The 21913-nt window shown below is 40.8% G+C and overlaps 1 protein-coding gene across 3 annotated transcripts in view; it reads left to right on the forward strand.

Annotated features, from left to right (window-relative positions):
• The window catches only part of DEPTOR (DEP domain containing MTOR interacting protein), a 524264-nt gene that overhangs the window by 155373 nt on the left and 346978 nt on the right, over positions 1–21913 (forward strand). The window contains exon 1 of one of the 3 annotated variants that reach the window (XM_069220678.1): positions 6729–6789. The exons of the other annotated variants lie outside the window; for them this stretch is intronic. Coding sequence (XP_069076779.1) covers positions 6749–6789 — 41 coding nt within the window. The 5' untranslated portion in view covers positions 6729–6748. Of the gene's footprint in view, positions 1–6728; positions 6790–21913 lie in introns of those variants that run through there. 3 annotated transcript variants of the gene reach the window in all.

The raw sequence follows: 21913 nt of genomic DNA on the forward strand, positions 1-21913 counted from the left end.
GCTACCCACATGTCTAAAACAAAATACCAAATCAGAGTTTCTCTTCTTGCCAAAAAGATGGAATGTTTTAGTCCTCAGGGGAACAGAAAGATTTTTGAGGTCATATTGGTGTGGAGGCTAGGCCTGATGTGTGGGCGTGGGGCCAGGCCACAACTGCACCTTGTAGCAATAAAAAAAAAAACTCTATAGTGTCCAGTGAGCTTTCTGCCCCTCCCACCGGGGCAGATTGCAATTAAAGACCTCTTATCTGCCTCCTGGGTGGGAGGGGGGGGGGAACAGCGCCGAAAGATTCCTGCAGGTAATTTCCCACAAACAAAAATCCATTTTGTCTAGTGGGCTTTCTGCTCCCACTCCCAAGGTCAGATTGGAGGTAGCAGAACCGGGACAGAAAGACTTTTGGCCCTGGGGGAGCACTAGCCCATTGCCAGGGGCAGCAGCTCCCCCTCCAAATGAAATCCCTTTTGTCTAGTGGGCTTTCTTCCCTGCACCGGTGCAATTTGGAGGAAAAGGCCGCCTATCTGCTGCCGATGGGGGAGCAGAAGACTACTGGGGGTAATTTCAATGTGTTTGGGCTAGGCCCCATACCATTGAGGGCCAGCCCTACCCATTCCCCTAGGAAAACTATTCCTGGTGTCTAGTGGGCTTTGTGCCCCTCCCCCAGGGGCAGATTAGAGGTGGCAACTCGGAGGGGAGAAATACTTTGGGCCTAGGGTTAAGGGGGAGCACTAGGCCATTGGCAAGGGGCACCCCCCAAAATAATAGTCCCTGAGGTCTAGTGGCAAATCCCTGCATGGCAACCACCCCCTTGTGGTGACCCCCAAGCAAGGATCCACTGGAGAATGGAATAGTATTATTCAAAAGAGGAGATTCTCCCCTTTCCAGTGACACCTTCCCCTTCTGAATCGGTGCTCAGGAAGCTTCCAAGGCCTAAAATAACAAAAGGAAATTTCTCTAGTGCTTACACCAGAAGGATTTTCTGTCTTGTGTGCGCAGATGGCACCGAGCAAGTTAAATTTGCACTTAAGATTTGTATTTTCCCTTCATGTTTGCAAACATGCTTGCTCTTTCATGAAAAAACTACAAACCAAGGTTTTAATTGGTTTGTGGGAAAGATGATGGTGTGGCCATGCATTATATGGAATAAATTGCCCCTGGCTTCATTATAAGCATATTGCAAGTGACTTTCAGCCTGGTTCTTCTATATGGTTATGGAACTCCTCAGTGAATTGCAATATCTTTATCATGTATGGCAGGGGGCACTTTATCCTTTATACTATCCTGTCTCCTTATGACAGTGCTAGAATAAATGGTGCTTTCCTTTGTTTTGTGCTTTTAACGTAAGAGCTGTGAGGGATGCTTATGTGCTGTGTGACTGTCCTGAATAATCTTCATGCCCCTTTACAATCTCTAACTGTTGTGTTTCCGCACAAATCTCCAACACAACATAAATAGTTAAGGTGATTTATTACGGGAGAAACGGCTCTGTGCGGCATCCCTTCACCAGCCAGTTAAGTAACTGCCACAGTGATCGAATGCCACGCAGGCCCACACACTAAATTCTAAACAAAAAATTCCACTAACACATTCCTTAAACTCACGATACAACACATCTTTCCCCTTTAAACAAAAAGAAAAAAAAATGAGAAAACCGAGAATAAACTAGATTATACATTCAATTAACTCTTCAATACTCTAAAGAAAACTGAGAATAAAATAGATTATACATTCAATTAACTCATAAATACTCTAAAACACTATAGAGTTTAGAATCATTATCTCACAAAGTCTTTTAAATACACCGGAGTCCTGTGGCTTTTCTGAGTTCTCCTTAATACTGCAGACTCTCCTCTTTCTCTCACTTTCACACCACCATTCACATCAGCATATTCTCTATTAACATTCTTTTGAGTCAATGACTCACCACCCATCATCATATAACTACTGCAGCCAGATTCTTCACTACCATTTAGAGCTTCTGTACCACCATTCTCTTCTCCAACCTCTACTGCATCGGCACCACCATACTTCGCCACCTTCCTCAAGTTCCACCTTTCACCATTTTCAAAAATCACAAAAAAACGACGCACCTCCCTTACCTTAAACGGTCCTCGGAATTTTTTCCATTTACCTGCCTTAATCTTACTCTTAATCTTTACCCAATCACCTCTCTGAACCTTGCTAGTACCATTCATGCTAGACCTACCATTGTTGCTTTCTTCAAACTTCCTCTCAATGATATTACTCTTACCACCAACCTTTTCACAAAACAAACTATTATCCAATAAAGTCCTCATCCATGCTGGAAACATTTTCATCCCCGCCTTTCTTCATCTTATCATCTCAAAAGGAACCTCACCCGTAACACCATTCCTTGTTGTGCGATAAGCCCAAACCATGTCTGACACCATTGATTCAATTCCATTACCATTTGTCAAGGCCATCTGAATTGCCCCTTCACCAAACGATTGGCCCACTCCACAATGCCATTTGCCCATGGATTATATAGACTTGTGCGAGAGTGCTTGACACCTGTCCTTTCCAGGAAATTTTTCATTTCTGTTGAGACCAACTGTGTACCATTATCTGTGATAATACTATAAGGATAACCTTCTTCTCTAAAAACTGCTTCCAAAACCTTTATAGTAGATCCTGTGGTAACCTCTCTCATAAATGTCACCACTATCCATTTGGAATGAACATCCACCATAACCATGGCAAACCTCAATGGAGCACTCAAGTGCGCCAACGGTCCTTTAAAATCAGTACACACGCTATGCCAAACTTTGCCTGGATCCTCAATAACACCACCTAGAGACTGATTGCCAATCCTTAACCTTTTTTCACTGTTCTTACACCAGTTGCACTTGGCCATCTCCTGTTTCTTTCTCGTTCATTCCTCCACATCACCATCCATACCTGGCCACCCAAAATTATCTCTCTATCGTTTTTTTGTTAATGTTTGTCTCAAATGTCCCTCGTCCGTCAACCTAAACAAATCCAGGTGCAAACACAAAGGTAGAATTAATTTGTCCCCTCTCATCAGCACTTCATTTTCACATATAGACAATTCATCCAATACCTTTAAATACGGATGCGTAGATGTACTCACACAACTGTCTCTTTTAGCACCGCACCTCACCAAATCTACAACCTCACTCAAAATAGCATTGTCCTTCATACTTGACAACCATTTGTCTTTTGAAATAGCGCCTCGCATACACACATAAACATCTTCTATACTTGCTACCATGTCTTCTCTTCCCTTACTCTACAGATTCACCACATCCATATCCTGAATTTGCACATTACGCCATCCTGAAATGTGTTCTACCACATACATGTACTCTTGCAAGCGTGAGGCCAATCTAGCTTGCTTTGCAGACCCTTTCTCTGCACCAACTGGTGCTAGAATTTTAACCAAAGGCTTATGATCTGTGCATAAAATGACTGTCATAGCCCAAATATAGGTGCAGAAGTATTTTAACGCCCAAGCAGTTGCCAAGGCCTCTCTCTCAATAACTGAATAGTTCAGTTCGCTGGGAGTGAGAGTTCTTGACGCAAACGCCACTGTCCTTTCTCCTCCAGTGTGATGTTGAGATAACACAGCTCCTAATCCTACGGCATTTGCATCCACTGTGATAACAGTCTTAAGTTTTACATCAAATGGTACCAACACACCAGCATTATATAATTCTTCCTTGATAACATTGAAACATAGCTCTTGTTCCTCACCCCATACAAAACTATCCTCCACAACCATGACCTGAGGAGGAGTTCTCGGGTTGATAACAATATGAAGATCATACTGGTGTTGCCACCATAAGATGGGAGGTCCAGACTCTGCAACATACACTTTGCCTTCCACCGACCTATCCTGGAAAGTTATCTTCGCTACCATTAACCCAGTGATATCGATTTGTTCTCCTTGGTAACCACCAGGATTTGCATCCTTAGAATGTAAGGTGACATCTGGCCATTCTCGACTCACCATATTCTTAGGTAGAATGATATGACAAGGATCCTGAGTCCACCATAAGTTGGACAATTCTCTCATTAATGATGAAATTCGCGTTGGGTCTGGTAAGTTTTCCCATGTCAACATGTGGACCTCCTACACACAAAATTCTGTCTTCTTCGGACTCCTCTTGAATACCCAAGTTTGAACGATCTTGTACTATTGCTATTTTTGATGATGAAGATCTACACACTTTCGCGAAATGACCTTTGCGCCCCCATTTCCTGCATTCTTTACCCCAAGCACTACAACCCTTGAAATCCGCATTGTGTGTATTACTGCCACATCTGAAACATACTTTAGTATTAGACTTGTAGTTGTGCATTGATTTGTCACGATTATTAGAGAATCCACCCTCGTGTGACTCTTTTTCTTTTGACCACATGACATCATAGTTACACATGTTTTTCTTCCCCATCTCTTTCATGTAATATTCTGATTGCTCCACCACTTTCGCAATCTCAATACCGTCTTTAAGCGTTGGATTCTTTGTTGCCCATAATCCTTCCCGTATTTTCTTGCTTCTGCACTGAACAATAAACTGATCCCTTATCATTTTGTCAGTCGTACTCCCAAACTAACACTTGGTGGACAACTGTCTCAACCTTGGGACAAAGACATCAATACAGGGAGTGCAGAATTATTAGGCAAGTTGTATTTTTGAGGATTAATTTTATTATTGAACAACAACCATGTTCTCAATGACCCCAAAAAACTCATTAATATCAAAGCTGAATATTTGTGGAAGTAGTTTTTAGTTTGTTTTTAGTTGTAGCTATGTTAGGGGGATATCTGTGTGTGCAGGTGACTATTACTGTGCATAATTATTAGGCAACTTAACAAAAAACAAATATATACCCATTTCAATTATTTATTATTACCAGTGAAACCAATATAACATCTCAACATTCACAAATATACATGTCTGACATTCAAAAACAAAACAAAAACAAATCAGTGACCAATATAGCCACCTTTCTTTGCAAGGACACTCAAAAGCCTGCCATCCATGGATTCTGTCAGTGTTTTGATCTGTTCACCATCAACATTGCGTGCAGCAGCAACCACAGCCTCCCAGACACTGTTCAGAGAGGTGTACTGTTTTCCCTCCTTGTAAATCTCACATTTGATGATGGACCACAGGTTCTCAATGGGGTTCAGATCAGGTGAACAAGGAGGCCATGTCATTAGATTTCCTTCTTTTATACCCTTTCTTGCCAGCCACGCTGTGGAGTACTTGGACGCGTGTGATGGAGCATTGTCCTGCATGAAAATCATGTTTTTCTTGAAGGATGCAGACTTCTTCCTGTACCACTGCTTGAAGAAGGTGTCTACCAGGAACTGGCAGTAGGACTGGGAGTTGAGCTTGACTCCATCCTCAACCCGAAAAGGCCCCACAAGCTCATCTTTGATGATACCAGCCCAAACCAGTACTCCACCTCCACCTTGCTGGCGTCTGAGTCGGACTGGAGCTCTCTGCCCTTTACCAATCCAGCCACGGGCCCATCCATCTGGCCCATCAAGACTCACTCTCATTTCATCAGTCCATAAAACCTTAGAAAATCAGTCTTGAGATATTTCTTGGCCCAGTCTTGACGTTTCAGCTTGTGTGTCTTGTTCAGTGGTGGTCGTCTTTCAGCCTTTCTTACCTTGGCCATGTCTCTGAGTATTGCACACCTTGTGCTTTTGGGCACTCCAGTGATGTTGCAGCTCTGAAATATGGCCAAACTGGTGGCAAGTGGCATCGTGGCAGCTGCACGCTTGACTTTTCTCAGTTCATGGGCAGTTATTTTGCGCCTTGGTTTTTCCACACGCTTCTTGCGACCCTGTTGACTATTTTGAATGAAACGCTTGATTGTTCGATGATCACGCTTCAGAAGCTTTGCAATTTTAAGAGTGCTGCATCCCTCTGCAAGATATCTCACTATTTTTGACTTTTCTGAGCCTGTCAAGTCCTTCTTTTGACCCATTTTGCCAAAGGAAAGGAAGTTGCCTAATAATTATGCACACCTGATATAGGGTGGTGATGTCATTAGACCACACCCCTTCTCATTACAGAGATGCACATCACCTAATATGTTTAATTGGTAGTAGGCTTTCGAGCCTATACAGCTTGGAGTAAGACAACATGCATAAAGAGGATGATGTGGTCAAAATACTCATTTGCCTAATAATTCTGCACTCCCTGTAGACTCATCTGTTTTTTGAGGTTGTGTGTAGAATTTATATCTACACATAACAACACTAGTCTCTTTGGAAAATCTTTTTTTTTAATCTGAGTTTTGCCTCCAGAAACACATCCTCGATTTGTGTGCCATCCACATTAGTAATCACAGGTAAATATTTAAAACATATGTTGACCTTCTTTGCCCAGTACACTCATTAAAATAGCTTTTTTACTTGTAGGTCTGAAACCTTGGCCAGCCAATGCCTCCAAATAATTTTCAAACATGTCAATCCACTCTTCCCACTCAATATCAGGTGAACCCACATCTTGTAGAAACATAGATAGTGCATTAATAGCTGAATCGTTCATCATAAAATACTAATATTTGTGAACAGGTTTGTAAGAGGAATATCTCTTGTTATTTGTTTATTCTTATTTATATATATATTTCTCTTCTTTTTTTAAAAAATACTCTTCCTTCCCAAAGATAGTCCTCTTTCTATGTAAATGTGCAGATGAGTGTATTTTGCAGGAAACGTAGTTCGTCGCTTTCTAGGTTTCCTTGTATGAATATGAGACAACGAGCGAGGGAGACAGAGAGAATAAGGTGAGTCTGAACAATTTAATATCCGGCAGTTCAAAGTGTATTTCGAGCGCTTGTCAAGAAAACGCGGTATGTAGCGTGTAATCCTCTCTTCCCACTGGAGTGCCTGATGTACAAATGTGCGCTGAGCGCGTGTTAAAAGTGCACGCGATGATCAGAAACTGTTAGTGTGCGTGGTCAATGCGCTCTAGACAATGTGCGCAGTCATTAATTACACGTCAATATAACTGATCCACATGCGCCCACCACGAAAGCAAGATTACTTGACATCAAAGCTCTCACGTGTAAAGGTGCGATGACGAACTCAACCGGAACACTCCACTCGTTCCGTCCGATAATTGGAAAAGTGCCACCTATAGCGTTGAAGACTGCACACGTCGTTCTGCAGCACTAACTGTTCTCCAAGCTGTTGACTCCTTGCCAAATTTATGTTGTGTTTCTGCACAAATCTCCGACACAACATAAATAGTAAAGATGATTTATAACGGGAGAAACGGCTCTGTGCGGCATCCCCTCACCAGCCAGTCAAGCAACTGCCGCAGTGATCGAATGCCACGCAGGCCCGCACACCATATTCAAAACAAAATATTCCACTAACACATTCCTTAAAGTCATGAAACAACACAAACTTTTTAAACTTGTCAGACTCATTGAAACTTCAGAAATTATAATTGTGTGTGTTTATTAATTGAAATGTTTCATGAATTGTGAAATTGTTCTTCCCCATTGTAACTGTTTACACGTTTTTCGTGTGTTAGACTTGTTTTGTTATGGATTCATATAATGTTGCAATGGTTGCACGAGTTTTCATCCAAATAAACCAATACACCTTGAACTAGCATGTACTCAGCAGTAACCATGAGTCCAGTTGCCTGGAGCTTACTTTGCTTTGGGAAACCTCTTGGACCAATCCTACCAGTAGAGTATGTTTTAACAAACCTGCGGGTCACTGCGTGACTCTGTTGCTAACTACAGCTATAGATTATGGTTACCAGATTATTTTCCCTTTCTTATGGCTCATCCACTTGGTTCTAGAAAGGTGAAAGGGGACTAAAATTCCCAAAATACACTCAATTGTTAAATGAAAGCCCTGGCTGGATCATAGTGTCCACCATTTCACAGTGTCATCTGGTATCTTTACTACTGTTGCAGTACGGGTCACTTTACTCTCTCTTTAGCATTTTCGCACACATGCAGATTTTGGAGGTGGAGCCATTTTGTATTTGTAATGAAGCATTCTGTCAGAACACAACAAAAATATAATTACGTTTCAGCAGCAACTTTGTACTGTATTTTAGTTTCACTTTGTTTTAATACAAATGTAGAAAGTGTTAATTAAAGCGGACCGGGACCACATCTGCGGGTGCAAGGCTGTTGCAGGTGCGTTGAGGAGTGCACGTTGGCCTTTGACTAAAGACGTAATCAGCGTGAGGGCAATTTTCTTTTGTTTGCTCCTTTCACCTTCTTCATCTCAGTTCAAACATGCTTATCCGCACCTGTACTCAGTGGTGCCTACCCTGGGTTGGCAAACTCCGCCAATCTTGTAGACATAACCTTCATTCCTAGCTGTGCCTCAGTTGGATATTTACAAGTTAATTCAAGAGGCCAGGTGGAATTGCAGTCTCTTGAGGGAGGAAAGGCTTTTGTTGCGTCCTCGAATTTCAATATGGCGGTGCAGTCTTTTGTGTTCCACAGTGCATTTGGATTTAAGGTGATTTTTGGGATATCTCAGGCTATCCTACATCCCCTAAAGAGTTTTTCTTCACTTTGTTAAAGGAATGATGGAAAGCGAAGGGAGCATTCTACCAGTGCTTCTGGACTGACACTGAGTCGGGCACTGAGGTCAAAATCTGACGGATTTTATATGACAGTAACATGATGACATCCTTTAATTTGAGTGCTAAGTTTAAAGTCTATAATTTTATGACTGTGTGCCTAATGGTTGCGTTTGTATGAAATCATATTCTCAATATAGTAGACTTGAATTCGTTATTGTGACAAACCAATCACAGACGCTCTCAGACTGATTGGGTTCATTAGGAAAAGGTATAGGAGATACTATATTTCACATATGTTTGTTTTAAAAAGTTACAACAAAGGCAGGAGTCCTGACTTATTTATTGTGAAAACTAAATGGTATAGACAATGGACATTTAATAGAGTTTGATTATTATACCATGTTAAATGGAAGCTCATCGATTATCATATTAGGTAAGAATTTTGATGTTGATTACCCAGTCTGAAGAAGCCTGGGGTAGAAAATTTGCACTATGATAACCTCTATTGGGTCTTCTAATGAGGGGGTGGGTGTTGTTTCCTAGATGTAATTGTGTACATATTTGTTAACCTCTTAGCTGCTGGGCCTCCCCCCCTGTGCTGAGCCCTTTTTTGGCTATTTGGGGTAGTTAGCGCTTAGGCCTTCATAACTTTTTGTCCACTTAAGCTATCCATGCCAAATTTGCGTCCTTTTTTCCAACATCCTAGGGATTCTAATGGTACCCAGAGTTTGTGGTTTCCCCTGGAGGAGACCATGAAATTAGCCAAAATACAGTGAAAATTTCGTTTGTTTCAAAAAAATGGGAAAAAAGGGCTGCAGAAAAAGGCTTGTGGTTTTTTCCCTGAAAATGGCATCAACAAAGGATTTCTGGTGCTAAAATCACCATCTTCCCATCTTTCAGGAACAGGCAGACTTGAATCAGAAAACCACATTTTTCAACACACTATCTTGGCATTTTACTGGAGCATACCCCATTTTTACTATTTTTGTTGCTTTCAGCCTCCTTCCAGTTAGTGACAGGAATGGGTGTGAAACCAAGGCTGGATCCCGGAAAGCTAAACATTTCTGAAAAGTAGACAACCTTCTGAATTCCGCAAGGGGTCATTTGTGTAGATCCTACAAGGTTTTCCTACAGAAAACAGCTGGAATAAAAATATATTGAAAGTGAGCTGAAAAAAACAGCCCTTTTTCTCCACGTTTTACTCTGTAACTTTTTCCTGCAATGTCAGATTTTTTAAAGCAATATACCGTTACATCTGCTGGACTCTTCTGGTTGCGAGGATATATAGGGCTTGTAGGTTCATCAAGATCCCTAGGTACCCAGAGCCAATAAATGAGGTGCACCATTACAATGGGTTTTCATTCTATACCGGGTATACAGCAATTCATCTGCTGAAATATAAAGAGTCAAAAATAGATATCAAGAAAACCTTTGTATTTCCAAAATGGGCATAAGATAAGGTGTTGAGAAGCAGTGGTTATTTGCACATCTCTGAATTCCGGGGTGCCCATACTAGCATTTGAATTACAGGCCATTTCTCAAATAGACGTCTTTTTTACACACTGTCTTACATTTGGAAGGAAAAAATTTAGAGAAAGACAAGGGGCGATAACACTTGTTTTACTATTCTGTGTTCCCCCAAGTCTCCCGATACAAATGGTACCTCACTTGCCTGGGTAGGCCAAATGCTCGCGACAGGAAACGCAACATGGACACATCACATTTTTACATTGAAATCTGACGTGTTTTTTGCAAAGTGCCTCGCTGTAGATTTTGGCCTCTAGCTCAGCCGGCACCTAGGAAAGGCTACCAAAGCTGTGCATTTTTTAAAACTAGACCCCCAAGGGAATGCAGGATGGGGTGACTTGTGGGGCTCTCACCAGGTTCTGTTACCCAGAACCCTTTGCAAACCTCAAACTTTGGCCAAAAAAACACTTTTTCCTCACATTTCGGTGACAGAAAGTTCTGGAATCTGAGAAGAGCCACAAATTTCCTTCCACCCAGCGTTCCCCCAAGTCTCCCGATAAAAATGGTACCTCACTTGTGTGGGTAGGCCTAGCGCCCGCGACAGGTTATGCCCCAAAACACAATGTGGACACATCACATTTTCCCAAAGAAAACAGACCTGTTTTTTGCAAAGTGCCTAGCTTAGAATTTTGGCCTCTAGTGCAGCTGGCACCTAGGGAAACCTAGCAAACCTTGGCATTTTTTAAAACTAGACACCTAGGGGAATCCAAGATGGGGTGACTTGTGGGGCTCTGACCAGGTTCTGTTTCCCAGAATCCTTTGCAAACCTCACAATGTGGCAAAAAAAACCCACTTTTTTCTCACATTTTGGTGACAGAAAGTTCTGGAATCTGAGAGAAGCCACAAATTTCCTTCCACCCAGCGTTCCCCCAAGTCTCCCGATAAAAATGGTACCTCACTTGTGTGGGTAGGCCTGGTGCCCACAACAGGAATAGATCACACAACGGTCAATGTTGGTCCTTACATGAGGCAGCTGTTGACCCTGGGGTGATCCATTCCTGACGCAGGCACTAGGTATAGGCACTCAAGTGGGGTAGTGTTTTTATCAGGACAGGGGAGGAATCACTGGGTGGTAGGAATTTTGTGGATCCCAGCATATTCCTGTAGTTTGTGTGACAGAAATGCGAAAAAAATAGAATTTTCATTCAACATTTCAGCTTTGCAGGGTATTCTACGTAAGAAAACTTTGGGGAATCCACACAAGTCACACAAGTTTCCAGAAATGTTTGGGTTTAGTAAGTTTCTCCATATGGCCGCTGAACCCAGGACCAAAAACACAGGTGCCTGCCTTTCAAAACCAGTTTGTTTTGTGATAGATAATTTTGATGTCTCCACAATACGATTTGGGCGGTGGAATTTGGGGCTGAACTAAATTGGGGAGCTCCCAAGAGAGCACTCTCTCTCTCTGCTTGCCGCCGCATTCACCTGCTCTCTGGGTTGGGCTAACCCACTATTACCCCGTTGCACAGACTGTGCTTGCAAAGGGACAGCAGCACTGTCCTCGTCACCTCCCTCATAATTTACTGGAAGAGGAGTTATCGAATGGGACTCCTCCGACTGAAAAATCACTCCCAGAGTCTGCGCCAATGTCCTATCCCTCAGATGCTGTCTCAGTATCTGATGTCTCAGTCTCTGATCCTATGTCAGAGCTGTCCTCTATAACCCGAGTGACGGCAGCAGTCATCCATCAAGATGCCATCTCTGCTATTGGCTAAACTGTTACTCTAAAACACTAGCCTACGTAGACAGTCACAAAATCGATGGTGTGTGTGAGATACGTGCAACAGTAGAGGCCACCTTACCTGCGCTTCTTCGCTCAATCAGCACGTTCTTTCAAGACACTCAAAAAACAGCTTGTCACATACCATTCGTCACAGTCTTTAGCACCTCCTGCGCCCAGTTCAACAATCATTATTGGTGCTCCCACTCCCTCCTCCTCGGATTCCCTCATTACCACCCAGCAAAAGTGCCCTTCATCTCTCCATAGCCGCCCGCACATACATTTCATTTGTATTATAGCGCAGGTAATGGCTGACTTTACTAATGTACTCAGCTATTTACATAAAATACAGATGTGCTCTTTGCAGTAGGCATATAAACCTTCTGCGCTTCTTTATGGCACTAAAACTGCCACTAGACAAAAGTCTGATCCTTTTGTAGCAGAAACATAATCACAATACTTACTTGACTTTGAAGACACAAGCTGCGACTGCAAGACAACTGGTGGCAAATATATATATATATATATATATATATATCACTTTTATATGTGGGTCTGGTTTTCCTGGGGGCCGATCGCAGCCCCCAGGGAAACCACACATGTATTGACAAAAGTGATCTATATATATATATATGTATGTATGTATATATATATATATATATATATATATATATATAGATCTATCTATAGATATATCCATGTAGATAGATATAGCTACATAGATATATCTATATATATATAGATCTCTATATATATATATATATATATACACATATATAGATCTATAGTTTTTTTTAGTAGTTGTATGGTTTCCTTGGGGGCCAAAATGGCCCCCAGGGAAACCCTACAATAACAAAAAATATATATTGCCCCCACAGGGGGTCGCCCTGCCCATGGGCGACCCCCTGTCCATTTTATTTTTAAATTGATTTATTTTTAAAAATAAAATTTAGCCGGGGGGGGGGGGGGGGGGCGCGATCAAGAGCGATCGTGACCCCCCGCCCCCCGGGGACACCTACCTTTTAAAAAAAAAAAAACGCATTGGCCCATTTTCCGAGGGGGCCGACCCCTCCAAGTGAAATCCCTGGTGTCTAGTGGTGTTTCCTGGCCCCCGATTGCAGCTGTGCTGCGATCGGGGGCCAGGTAACACTTTCAGGAAGGCCTCGTAAGAAAGGGGAGAGTCTCCCCTTTCTTATGAGGCCTTCCCGAACGTGGGGAAGGCCGTTTGGGGCTGTTTTCCCCATCGGAGCAGGAAGCGGCCTTGAGGCCGCTTCCTGCTCCGATGGGGAAATCAACAAGGTGACGTAAGCGCACCTCGCGGTGCGCTGACGTCACAAAGGGGCGGGTGGAGACATGGAAAAGCTTCTGTCTCCCGGGTATTAAAAAAACGAAAAAGAAAACGCACCGAGGATTTATTAACCCTCCCTGGTGTCGGCCACTGGTCGTGACCCGCACCAGGGAGGTAGTGTGGGCATCGGCCAGTGGCCAACGCCCACATTAAAGGGGTTAATATTATTATTATTATTAATAATTAATAATAAAAAATATAGATATATTCATTAGACATTAGAATCTTAGAAAAATTGTATGCCTGATGGCTGCCTTTTGGGAAAGCTTATTGTCATTAGAGTAGCCTTCAGATAGTTATGCTGGCAGGCAACCAGAAAAGGTTATTTTCTGATTGGTTCTTTGGCAAAAGTAATATCTGGTGCCATAGCTCTGATCCATTCATCTGGAAAAGTTACGACAATGGCTATAGGCCTGATTTATTTATTGTCAACAGAATATGTTATTTGAAATTGTAATTATAAATGTATAACCCTTACTATCCCTGACGAGGTGTTAACGTGCTTTTCTGAGAGTAGCACGCTACACTGGAACCCAAAGATGGATTAGTGGTAGATTAGTAGAGGGAAATTTAAACTGTTACAGGGAGTAGTGGGCATGATAGACATGTGAGCCTGTTAGTTGGATGATTAGGATAAAGGATGAATAGAGGAGGGAAGAGTTTAAAAAGGATTATTTAGGAGTTCAAAGTAATAAAAGAGGTTTGGGAGGAGACAGACATCATATTGGTTGGATGGATAGGCTAAAGGATGAATAGAGGAGGTAAGAGTTTGGAAAGAGTTATTTGGGAGTTCATAGTAGTAAAGAGGTTAGGAGTGAATTAGTGAATGGAGGTATGGGATATTTTGAAAGAGGGATAGGATGAGTCATAGAGTGGTGGTTTGGTGAGGTTTGTGGACATTATTTTTGTTCTCTGCAGTGAGAGAAAAATATATAACTAAGTACATAAATAACCACATATAAGAGGTATACATGCATAGAGATTTTAACATGACACGCATATGGAAAGCAATCAGGAGATATGAAATTGTACTAGATAAATCCCATATGTACATGCATGGATAAATATTTACAAACTTGTCCTTTCTTATTTTGTTGTTGTTTTATTTTATTTAATATTATGTTTTTTATGTGTCCCCCAATATTTCAGTAGTGAAGCACTTACCTTATAGATACAGTGCTATACTCAGATTTACCTGCCTCAGGTATTAGCTCTCTGTTGTTCTCTGTATCAGTGATCATGCAGCATTTAGTGTTTGTTCATGTATTTTTTTAATCATCTCGTTGGTTCAGGTCATGTATTCATAATAAAGTCAATAGCACCTCATCTCACAAGTGAGATAACATGCATTTATATAACCCTAGCCTTTTTTCCTGTGAGAGCCATTCTCTCAGTATTTGCCTACCTCTTGACCCACTTGCGCCACCAATTATGTTAGTGTTTTAGGCCCGTTTCCATGACATCATCAGCAACAGTCAACAAACAGTGCTAAGACCAAGATTTTAATGCCTGCTTTTTCCCTCATGGGTATGAAAACAGGTCCAACAGGTGCAAAATCTTCTAATTTGTCCAATTTTTTGGTACCTTCTTTTCAAATTGACCTGTCATAGGGCAGTCATGCACCTTATGAAAAAGCCTTGCATCTGTGTGTTTGCAACTATGGCTTCCCTCTGTGATTAGGTGAATGATGTACTATGTATGTACTTTTGACGGTCAGGTAGGTCTTGTGTAAGCCATTAAATTTAATATAAATATAAACCCAATACTCCTGATGATTTTCTGCAGGTAGTCTAAGGATATAACACAATCTCTGTCGCCTCCTTCATGTCCCAAATATGTTTTTCTGTGGGACTTGAGATCAGTCAGCAGATTTTCCTCATGTCAAGAAGGACTTTGTAAAACTAAGTTAGAAATTCCTTGCCCTCTCCTATGGTAAGGGGCAGTTGTAGCACACCGGTCTCAACATGCCGAAGGAGAAACAGTCTACTACAGTCCCAACAGTCATGTGTCCTACTCTTGTCTATCTGACCCCTTTCCTGGGAGTCCTGCAAGGTTGCCAGTGGCAGGGTCGGGGCATAGAGCTGTGCAGCTTAGATCTAAATATATATTCATCCTTCCTGATGACTTGCCCACTGCTAAACTTTATATCGGTTGTACCCTCTTTCAAAATGTCTTACCCTCAAGATGATCACTCTGACACATTCCAAACACGCTGGGCATTCCCTAGAATGAAAATAACGTTTGCACACTCTTAGTAGTTCAAATGAAGGCAGATGTGTTAAATCATGCTTTTGTGATAAATAGCTATGAGTATTTTCTCAATTACCGCCACCATATCCACCCACATCAACCAGTTTCTCACTGTTCTTGTCGGTCCTGTTCAACCTCTTTACTAATCTATTGAATTCAGGATGGGACAAGTATTAAAGTTCTGTCAACTGTCATTTTCTTCTCTTATAAAGCTGTGCGACAATCCCATTTTCAGTCAAGAGCTCATCAGAGGTTTCCTTAATGGGAACAATCCCCATAAACTTCAACAAACGCTTTGTTGTTACACTGTTTATTTTAGTTCATTTTATTTTGTTGCGGTTTTAGATAGGTGAACTAGAGCTCCAGGAGGTCAGAGCGTGTTTTGAAGAGGATTACTCTTTCTACCTGCGATTCAAGAAAAAAAAAGAGGAAAACCTAATTATTTAGTAGTCACCCAGAAAATGTGGAGAAGATGCCCCTTTAATGTGATTGTTACATCTATCAGCCTGTCTGAAAATTTAAATCTAATCAGCAATTGATTGCATTATTTGGAAAGGTTCCAGTGGAATACCAAAACTTTTGTGTTTCTTTTGAAGTTTTCGTAGGAAAATAATTGTCCTGAAGGCTGGTTGGATAGACTTCCAGGCTTTTAGTGCACTTCAAGAGAAGGATTTATTTTTAGCAGTTGCTCTTTTTTGAGCAGAGGAGCACCAAGTCTGAAAAAGGCTGCACTTCGGAGTGTGTTTGGACCCCTTAATATGCGCAGGTTTTCAGTATAGTGTTTCACAGAGAGGTAATACAGGCTAAATAGAGGAACCCTTTGCTTCAGTAGAGACCCATTTGAGAGTATTCAGATGTGGTGTAATGTGGTGATAATTCAGCAATGCAGTGGTCAACATGGCTGAAGTATACTTCTGGTCACCTTGTGTAATGATTGGCTAATAACATAAATCTGGGCACTTTAAGTTTCAGACACAGTGAAACCTGTATATACCAGAATCTTCTACATGACATCATGGGCAAGGGAAGAGGTTCTACTGATACAGAATTCTCTCATTGGTAATACTTTCTCACTTTATACACACACTGGCTACACAGGCACAGTGAACACATCCTCTTACACTACTAGCAAACATTCTAGGGTCTCATAAACCACTCTCCACCATCTGCTAGGTTTAATTTAATCCTAAGTGACCCCTGTCTGAAATATGAATCAAACATTGCCTTTCACCTGTTGGTGCCATTATTTTATTTCTCCAAAGTAGATGCCCCTCTCACACTCAATGGGTTCTTCACAGATCAGAATCTAAGTTCTTCACAAATACTTCTTGCCTTGCATTTAGCATAAAACCTTCTACCATGTTTCAATCAAGTCCTTTCCTTCTCAATGATACAAAGAAACTTCTCCACTCTGCACTTCCAATTTCTTGTGCTGGTGATTCTAATTCTGTTCTGATGACTGTGAAAGGGTTGAGTGCAGAAAACAACTGAACAGTTTCTCATCCAATAAATTATTCTGATTCTACCAGAAATCGAGTCTCAAAGTACTCAGTTAGAAATATGATAATCCAACCATTTATTCTCTCTCTTACATCCAAAATCTTACGTTAATTTTAAAAAAGCAGCTATTTTTCTTGTCACTCCTAAATTAAATCTCATTTATGGCTCCAACCAGAGCCTCAACATGTTCTCCTACTGGCTCATGGAGCTACATTGTCCGGAGACTCACCGATCGATCTTCTATGGATTTCTAGAGGGTGGTGTACTGCAGCACAGGCTGTACCTTTTCAAGCGTATCACTGCCCTCCTGATTTCCACTGGAACCTTTGCTTGCCTGCAGTAGCCTAAGAAGAACCAGTGTGTGATTTATAAGGACTGATGTCTTCCTGTGCAGCATCTTTGCTGCGTAATTGTTTTTTTTTTCCCTAAGGTACTTTGCCTTGTGGGGTAATGCCTTTGCAACACCATTATCAATTTAATGTTGGAAGTCTTTGAAGCATAGGAAACAATATTGTCATTGTTCATTGAACACAGTGACCTTTAAATTTAAAATAACAGTGACTTTCACTCCTAATATGCATTTTGGAAACTGGCAGACGTGTGTTAGATAATGTTGCTGAAATGATGCACGGCAACCTGGTATTGACGTGTGTCACCATTAAACGTCAAATTACCTGGCTCGACGAGCACCATCTTTTGCAGACAGCAATCTGCTCTGAGATTTAGCGGGTTGAGTGGTTCTACACCCTAGCTGGCTCATTTTATGTGGCGAAAAAAGTAACACAACATTATCCTCCTCCTTGATGTACAACAAAAATATATAAATATACAATTAAAATCATATTTTCAGATATGAAATTTTACTTTGAGAGATGTAGTCCTCCTCATAAATGAATACAATGCAAAATAAGCATTGGCAAAACCAATCGCTTTGGCTTTAGGTGCCTGCATTTTTGCTTTGTCAGTGTGTGTTTTGTTTTATCGTGATTTTTTTAAAACACTTTTTGAGGTACTGCTATCCCCCGTCAGTAGAAAAAAAAAAATATCAAATAAAAGCAAAAATATTTTCTTGGCTTCACAAAGTACACTTTGCCGTTATAGTCCCTGTCACTGAAAAACTGATTTGGGCCAATGTGCGCTTTGTGAAAGAGAAGAAGCTGTTGCTCACAGTGAAGTTATCCAGTGGCTGAAAGAGGCTGGTCCATTTCCCCTTGCTGCAAGCTGTAGTTTAAGGAAAAAAAATGTGAATAACACAGACCAGTAGCTGAAGAGAGCTGTCTGAGAGTCTCTATAAGTATATTACATGTATAATTTTAGTAAACTTAATGCATGGTTTTGCGTACATCTCCAACCCTCTTGGCCTACACACACATGCACCCACACCGCTCCACATAGGCAAGTAAAAGACCTTGCTGACAGTTACAGCCCCACTTCTGGCTCGAGCGCCCACTGCCCATATCTGTCCTACTGCCACACCCACCACTCGCACCTGTATAGTCATTTAGCTACTCCATCTCCCTCCATTTTTATTTCAGAGGAACTCACACTCCCTGATCCACGGCTAGAGTCCTGTTCGCCACAGGCCACAACACGTTCCATTATTTGCCTTGCAAGAGGCCACTGCAATATGTGGTTACCCGGCTCGCTGCCTGTGCTGTGCCACTTTAAAGATTGGACTGTGAAGCTGGACTCACTGAGTATCACAACTGTTACTACTGTCATGCTTGTACAAAGGTAACCGTGATAAGTTGTGATTTAAACATAAACCTCAATAAAAAGAGTTTACAAAATTTTTTTTTTAGTAAAATCAAAAGGCCTCGGTTTGCGCCATACCCAAAACAAGAAGTTACAAAAGAAAAGCTATTCAAATGCATAATCTTCAAGGTTTTTAAGAGGTACAATTTTTTCCTCACCTTCATTCATCGGGGGTAGCTTTAGAAGCTCTTCAATTAATTTTGACCCTGTTGCCATTTCCGACTATTTGGTTCCTGTTATAATTTGTTCTGAAAATTAACGTTTCCACCAAATTTCTACTTCTATACTTTTTGGTTGCTAAGAAGAAGGGTGTGTAGTGTGTTAACACGTTTTTCTCATCCTTCACAGGATTCGAAAATGCTTCCCTAGGGTCGATGGGATATTTGGGCCCAGTGAAGAGTGTAGTTAACCATACACAGTCATTTCAAACCCAACAACCAATTTAAACACCATGACCCATGTGGCCCCGGAAGAAAACTCCAATTAATAAAAGTTTCAAAGCTTTATTTTATAACCACAAAGCCAAAGTCATGTAAATTGTATGCAAAACCAAATTGTAAAGATAAATAAAAACCATGGGTTGACCAAATCTACGAAACAAGTTTAAGATACTCAACATCAACACCATTAGATATTCAAGAAGAAGAATGCACATTAATATTTAAATCCCTTGAGAGACAGAAACATGCTTTAAATCAGACTGTTGAATACGTTAGTTAAATCCAATCACAAAGATTTAGAAATCAGGATTTGGACATGTTATCTATCCCCACTGCTAGCCAAATTAGGACCAGCATGTGTGGGAACGGGCTAACACATGCAGGCAAAAGTCAAAAAGGAAGACAAAAATAATTTGGAAAAATCTTCTATCTCAAGCTAAGTTACAGTAAGTTAACAAAAGGCAGGTGTCAGTATGCTAACTTCTACTACAGAAACACAGGTCAGGGGAAAATAACGTTTACATTAGAATATACCTCTCCTAAGGTCAGCATTCAGATCATTTTCTTCAGCAAACCATGTAGATCATCAGCAAAGTCCAATAGAAGCACCATCAGGGGAAGTGCAGAAAACGGGCTGCACAGGGAAGCAAACAGGAAACATCCAAGGGGCAAGTAAACAGAACAAGATTCTAAGGGGGACTGACTGAAACTTACAAAGTCCATCCCAAATCACAAATACTAAAAACAGTTTGATTGGTCAGTTCAATTAGTCCACATCACGCAAAAGGGGCAATGTCCAAGTAGAATATGAGCACAAATCGAATTTACAACATGACAGAACATTCTTAGGTTTGGTAAAAAGTCATCTCTTCTTTCCATGTGAACCCATTTGTTTAACAGTTTTGTACATCAGTTGTTGCAATGCACATTCTTCTCATGGTATAAGGCGACTTCAACAATTCTCTAGAGAAAGGTGCAGTTTAACAGTATCCACTTCTTTAGCTTTCAGTCTACAGGTCTGAATGTTCCAGAATCAAGGCCATTGGGAAACGTACACAGTGAACAATGGGACTCTTTACTATTCATGAGAAACATTCTAATGGAAAAATTCATGTTAGAGAGAAGGAATGACTCATCACTTTTGCATGACTGCAAAAATAAGTTTACGGGCCTAGTAATGCTATCCAAAGAAATATAATGCATTAATATTGTTATTAATAAAACACACATAAATGCAAAGTTATAAGTTCAGCATTAATAATATACCATCAGACTATGTAGAAGCATTTCATTAGTAATTGCAATCTCTGTTAGAGCATCACATTAGATATAACAGAGAAGTGCATTTATTTTTCCTTGCACATAACGTTATACTAATAAATCATATTAAACATTATAAATCAAATTCATTTCACTTCTAGCAGTTACTCTAATGATTAAAAATATTCTTCATCATTACTTTAATCTTGTTAGCACATTGTCAACACTGGTAGGCACAAGTTCCACTGCGAAATATGTGTCAATACAACCTTTCTCTATGTTACGTTTTAAAAACGTGAATTTGAATGTCGCCTAATGCTGACATCTGGGTCACTAAAAGCATTACTAAATTTTACGCTCCAACAGTCCCTCCTCTGATGGCAATCTATGCCGTCACAAAAAGGACACTCACTTCAGTGAGACAACTCAAAGCATTGTGGTCTGATAACGTATAGACCTTTGTCTGCTGAAATTTTCAATTCTCTTCAGGTTCTTATAATAAGCACTCCTCATTGTCTCCATTTCAATCACTCCCCTCCTATGTTTAGTATTAGCACCATCCAAAATTTGTACAGTTTATAAAATCCAAGTGTGACTAAAACATATAATGCCACAGTCAGCAAAGATCTCAGGCTCATCGCCACTATTCCATTTCCAAGTCTCCAAACCATGATCCAGTGCTTGGAAATCCTTTACCTATTGCCTCCCAGGCATTTGTCTCCTTTAAGTCTTCCAAGTAATTTTTCAGATTTGTCATATTAGAGATAAGCTTCCTTATCTCCTTACTACTGTCCAGTATAAACGTGCAACAATGTTGCACCTTTATAACTTTACAGACACCACCTTCCTTCACCAATAATATGTCTAACGCAAGACGATTTTGCAAAACCATTGATCTCACAGCAACCATCTCCGTATACATTAACAACATTGCTCCAGCATAATCAGTAGACATCTTGTCTACAATTGTTGACAACTTTCTAATATTAATAGCATTTAAGATCACACCAACTGATGGAAAGATGGCACCAAATATATTATTTCTAATCTCTGCTGCACTAGCTCCTCTCTTTGTTCTGGAGGTCAGTTTCTCTTCCCAGACTGGATTGTCAAAATTGTCCACATGGTAGATTTTCTGCTACCCCTAAGTAACATGTACCATACCAGCCTTTCAGCAGTTTATAATAGGCACTTTTCCTACAAATTACATAAACACCTGGTACAGGCAGGGTCCTGTCCATTTAACATAAAATCCCAAACACTCATAACTAAAAACGTGTCTACATTCACCAGTCCAGACAAATTTTGCGTCAGTCTTTGACTATGGCCTATATATACATAGCTTCCCTACATGTTGCCAATCTAAAGGTAAGTGTCTGTGTGTTACCACCTGCAAGATAGATAGCATCCTTTTGCCAATTGTTTACAACTACTCCCTTTTCTATTTTGATTTTCATTGCTTTTCTCCTGTCATCCACTTGAATAATTAACTCCTTCTCAACTTGTGTGAGACTGCAGGTTAAATCGTTCTTGTGTGCGGATGCAGTTC

The sequence above is a fragment of the Pleurodeles waltl genome, chromosome 2_2, assembly GCF_031143425.1.
Source record: "Pleurodeles waltl isolate 20211129_DDA chromosome 2_2, aPleWal1.hap1.20221129, whole genome shotgun sequence".
In the NCBI taxonomy this organism is placed as follows: Eukaryota; Metazoa; Chordata; class Amphibia; order Caudata; family Salamandridae; genus Pleurodeles; species Pleurodeles waltl.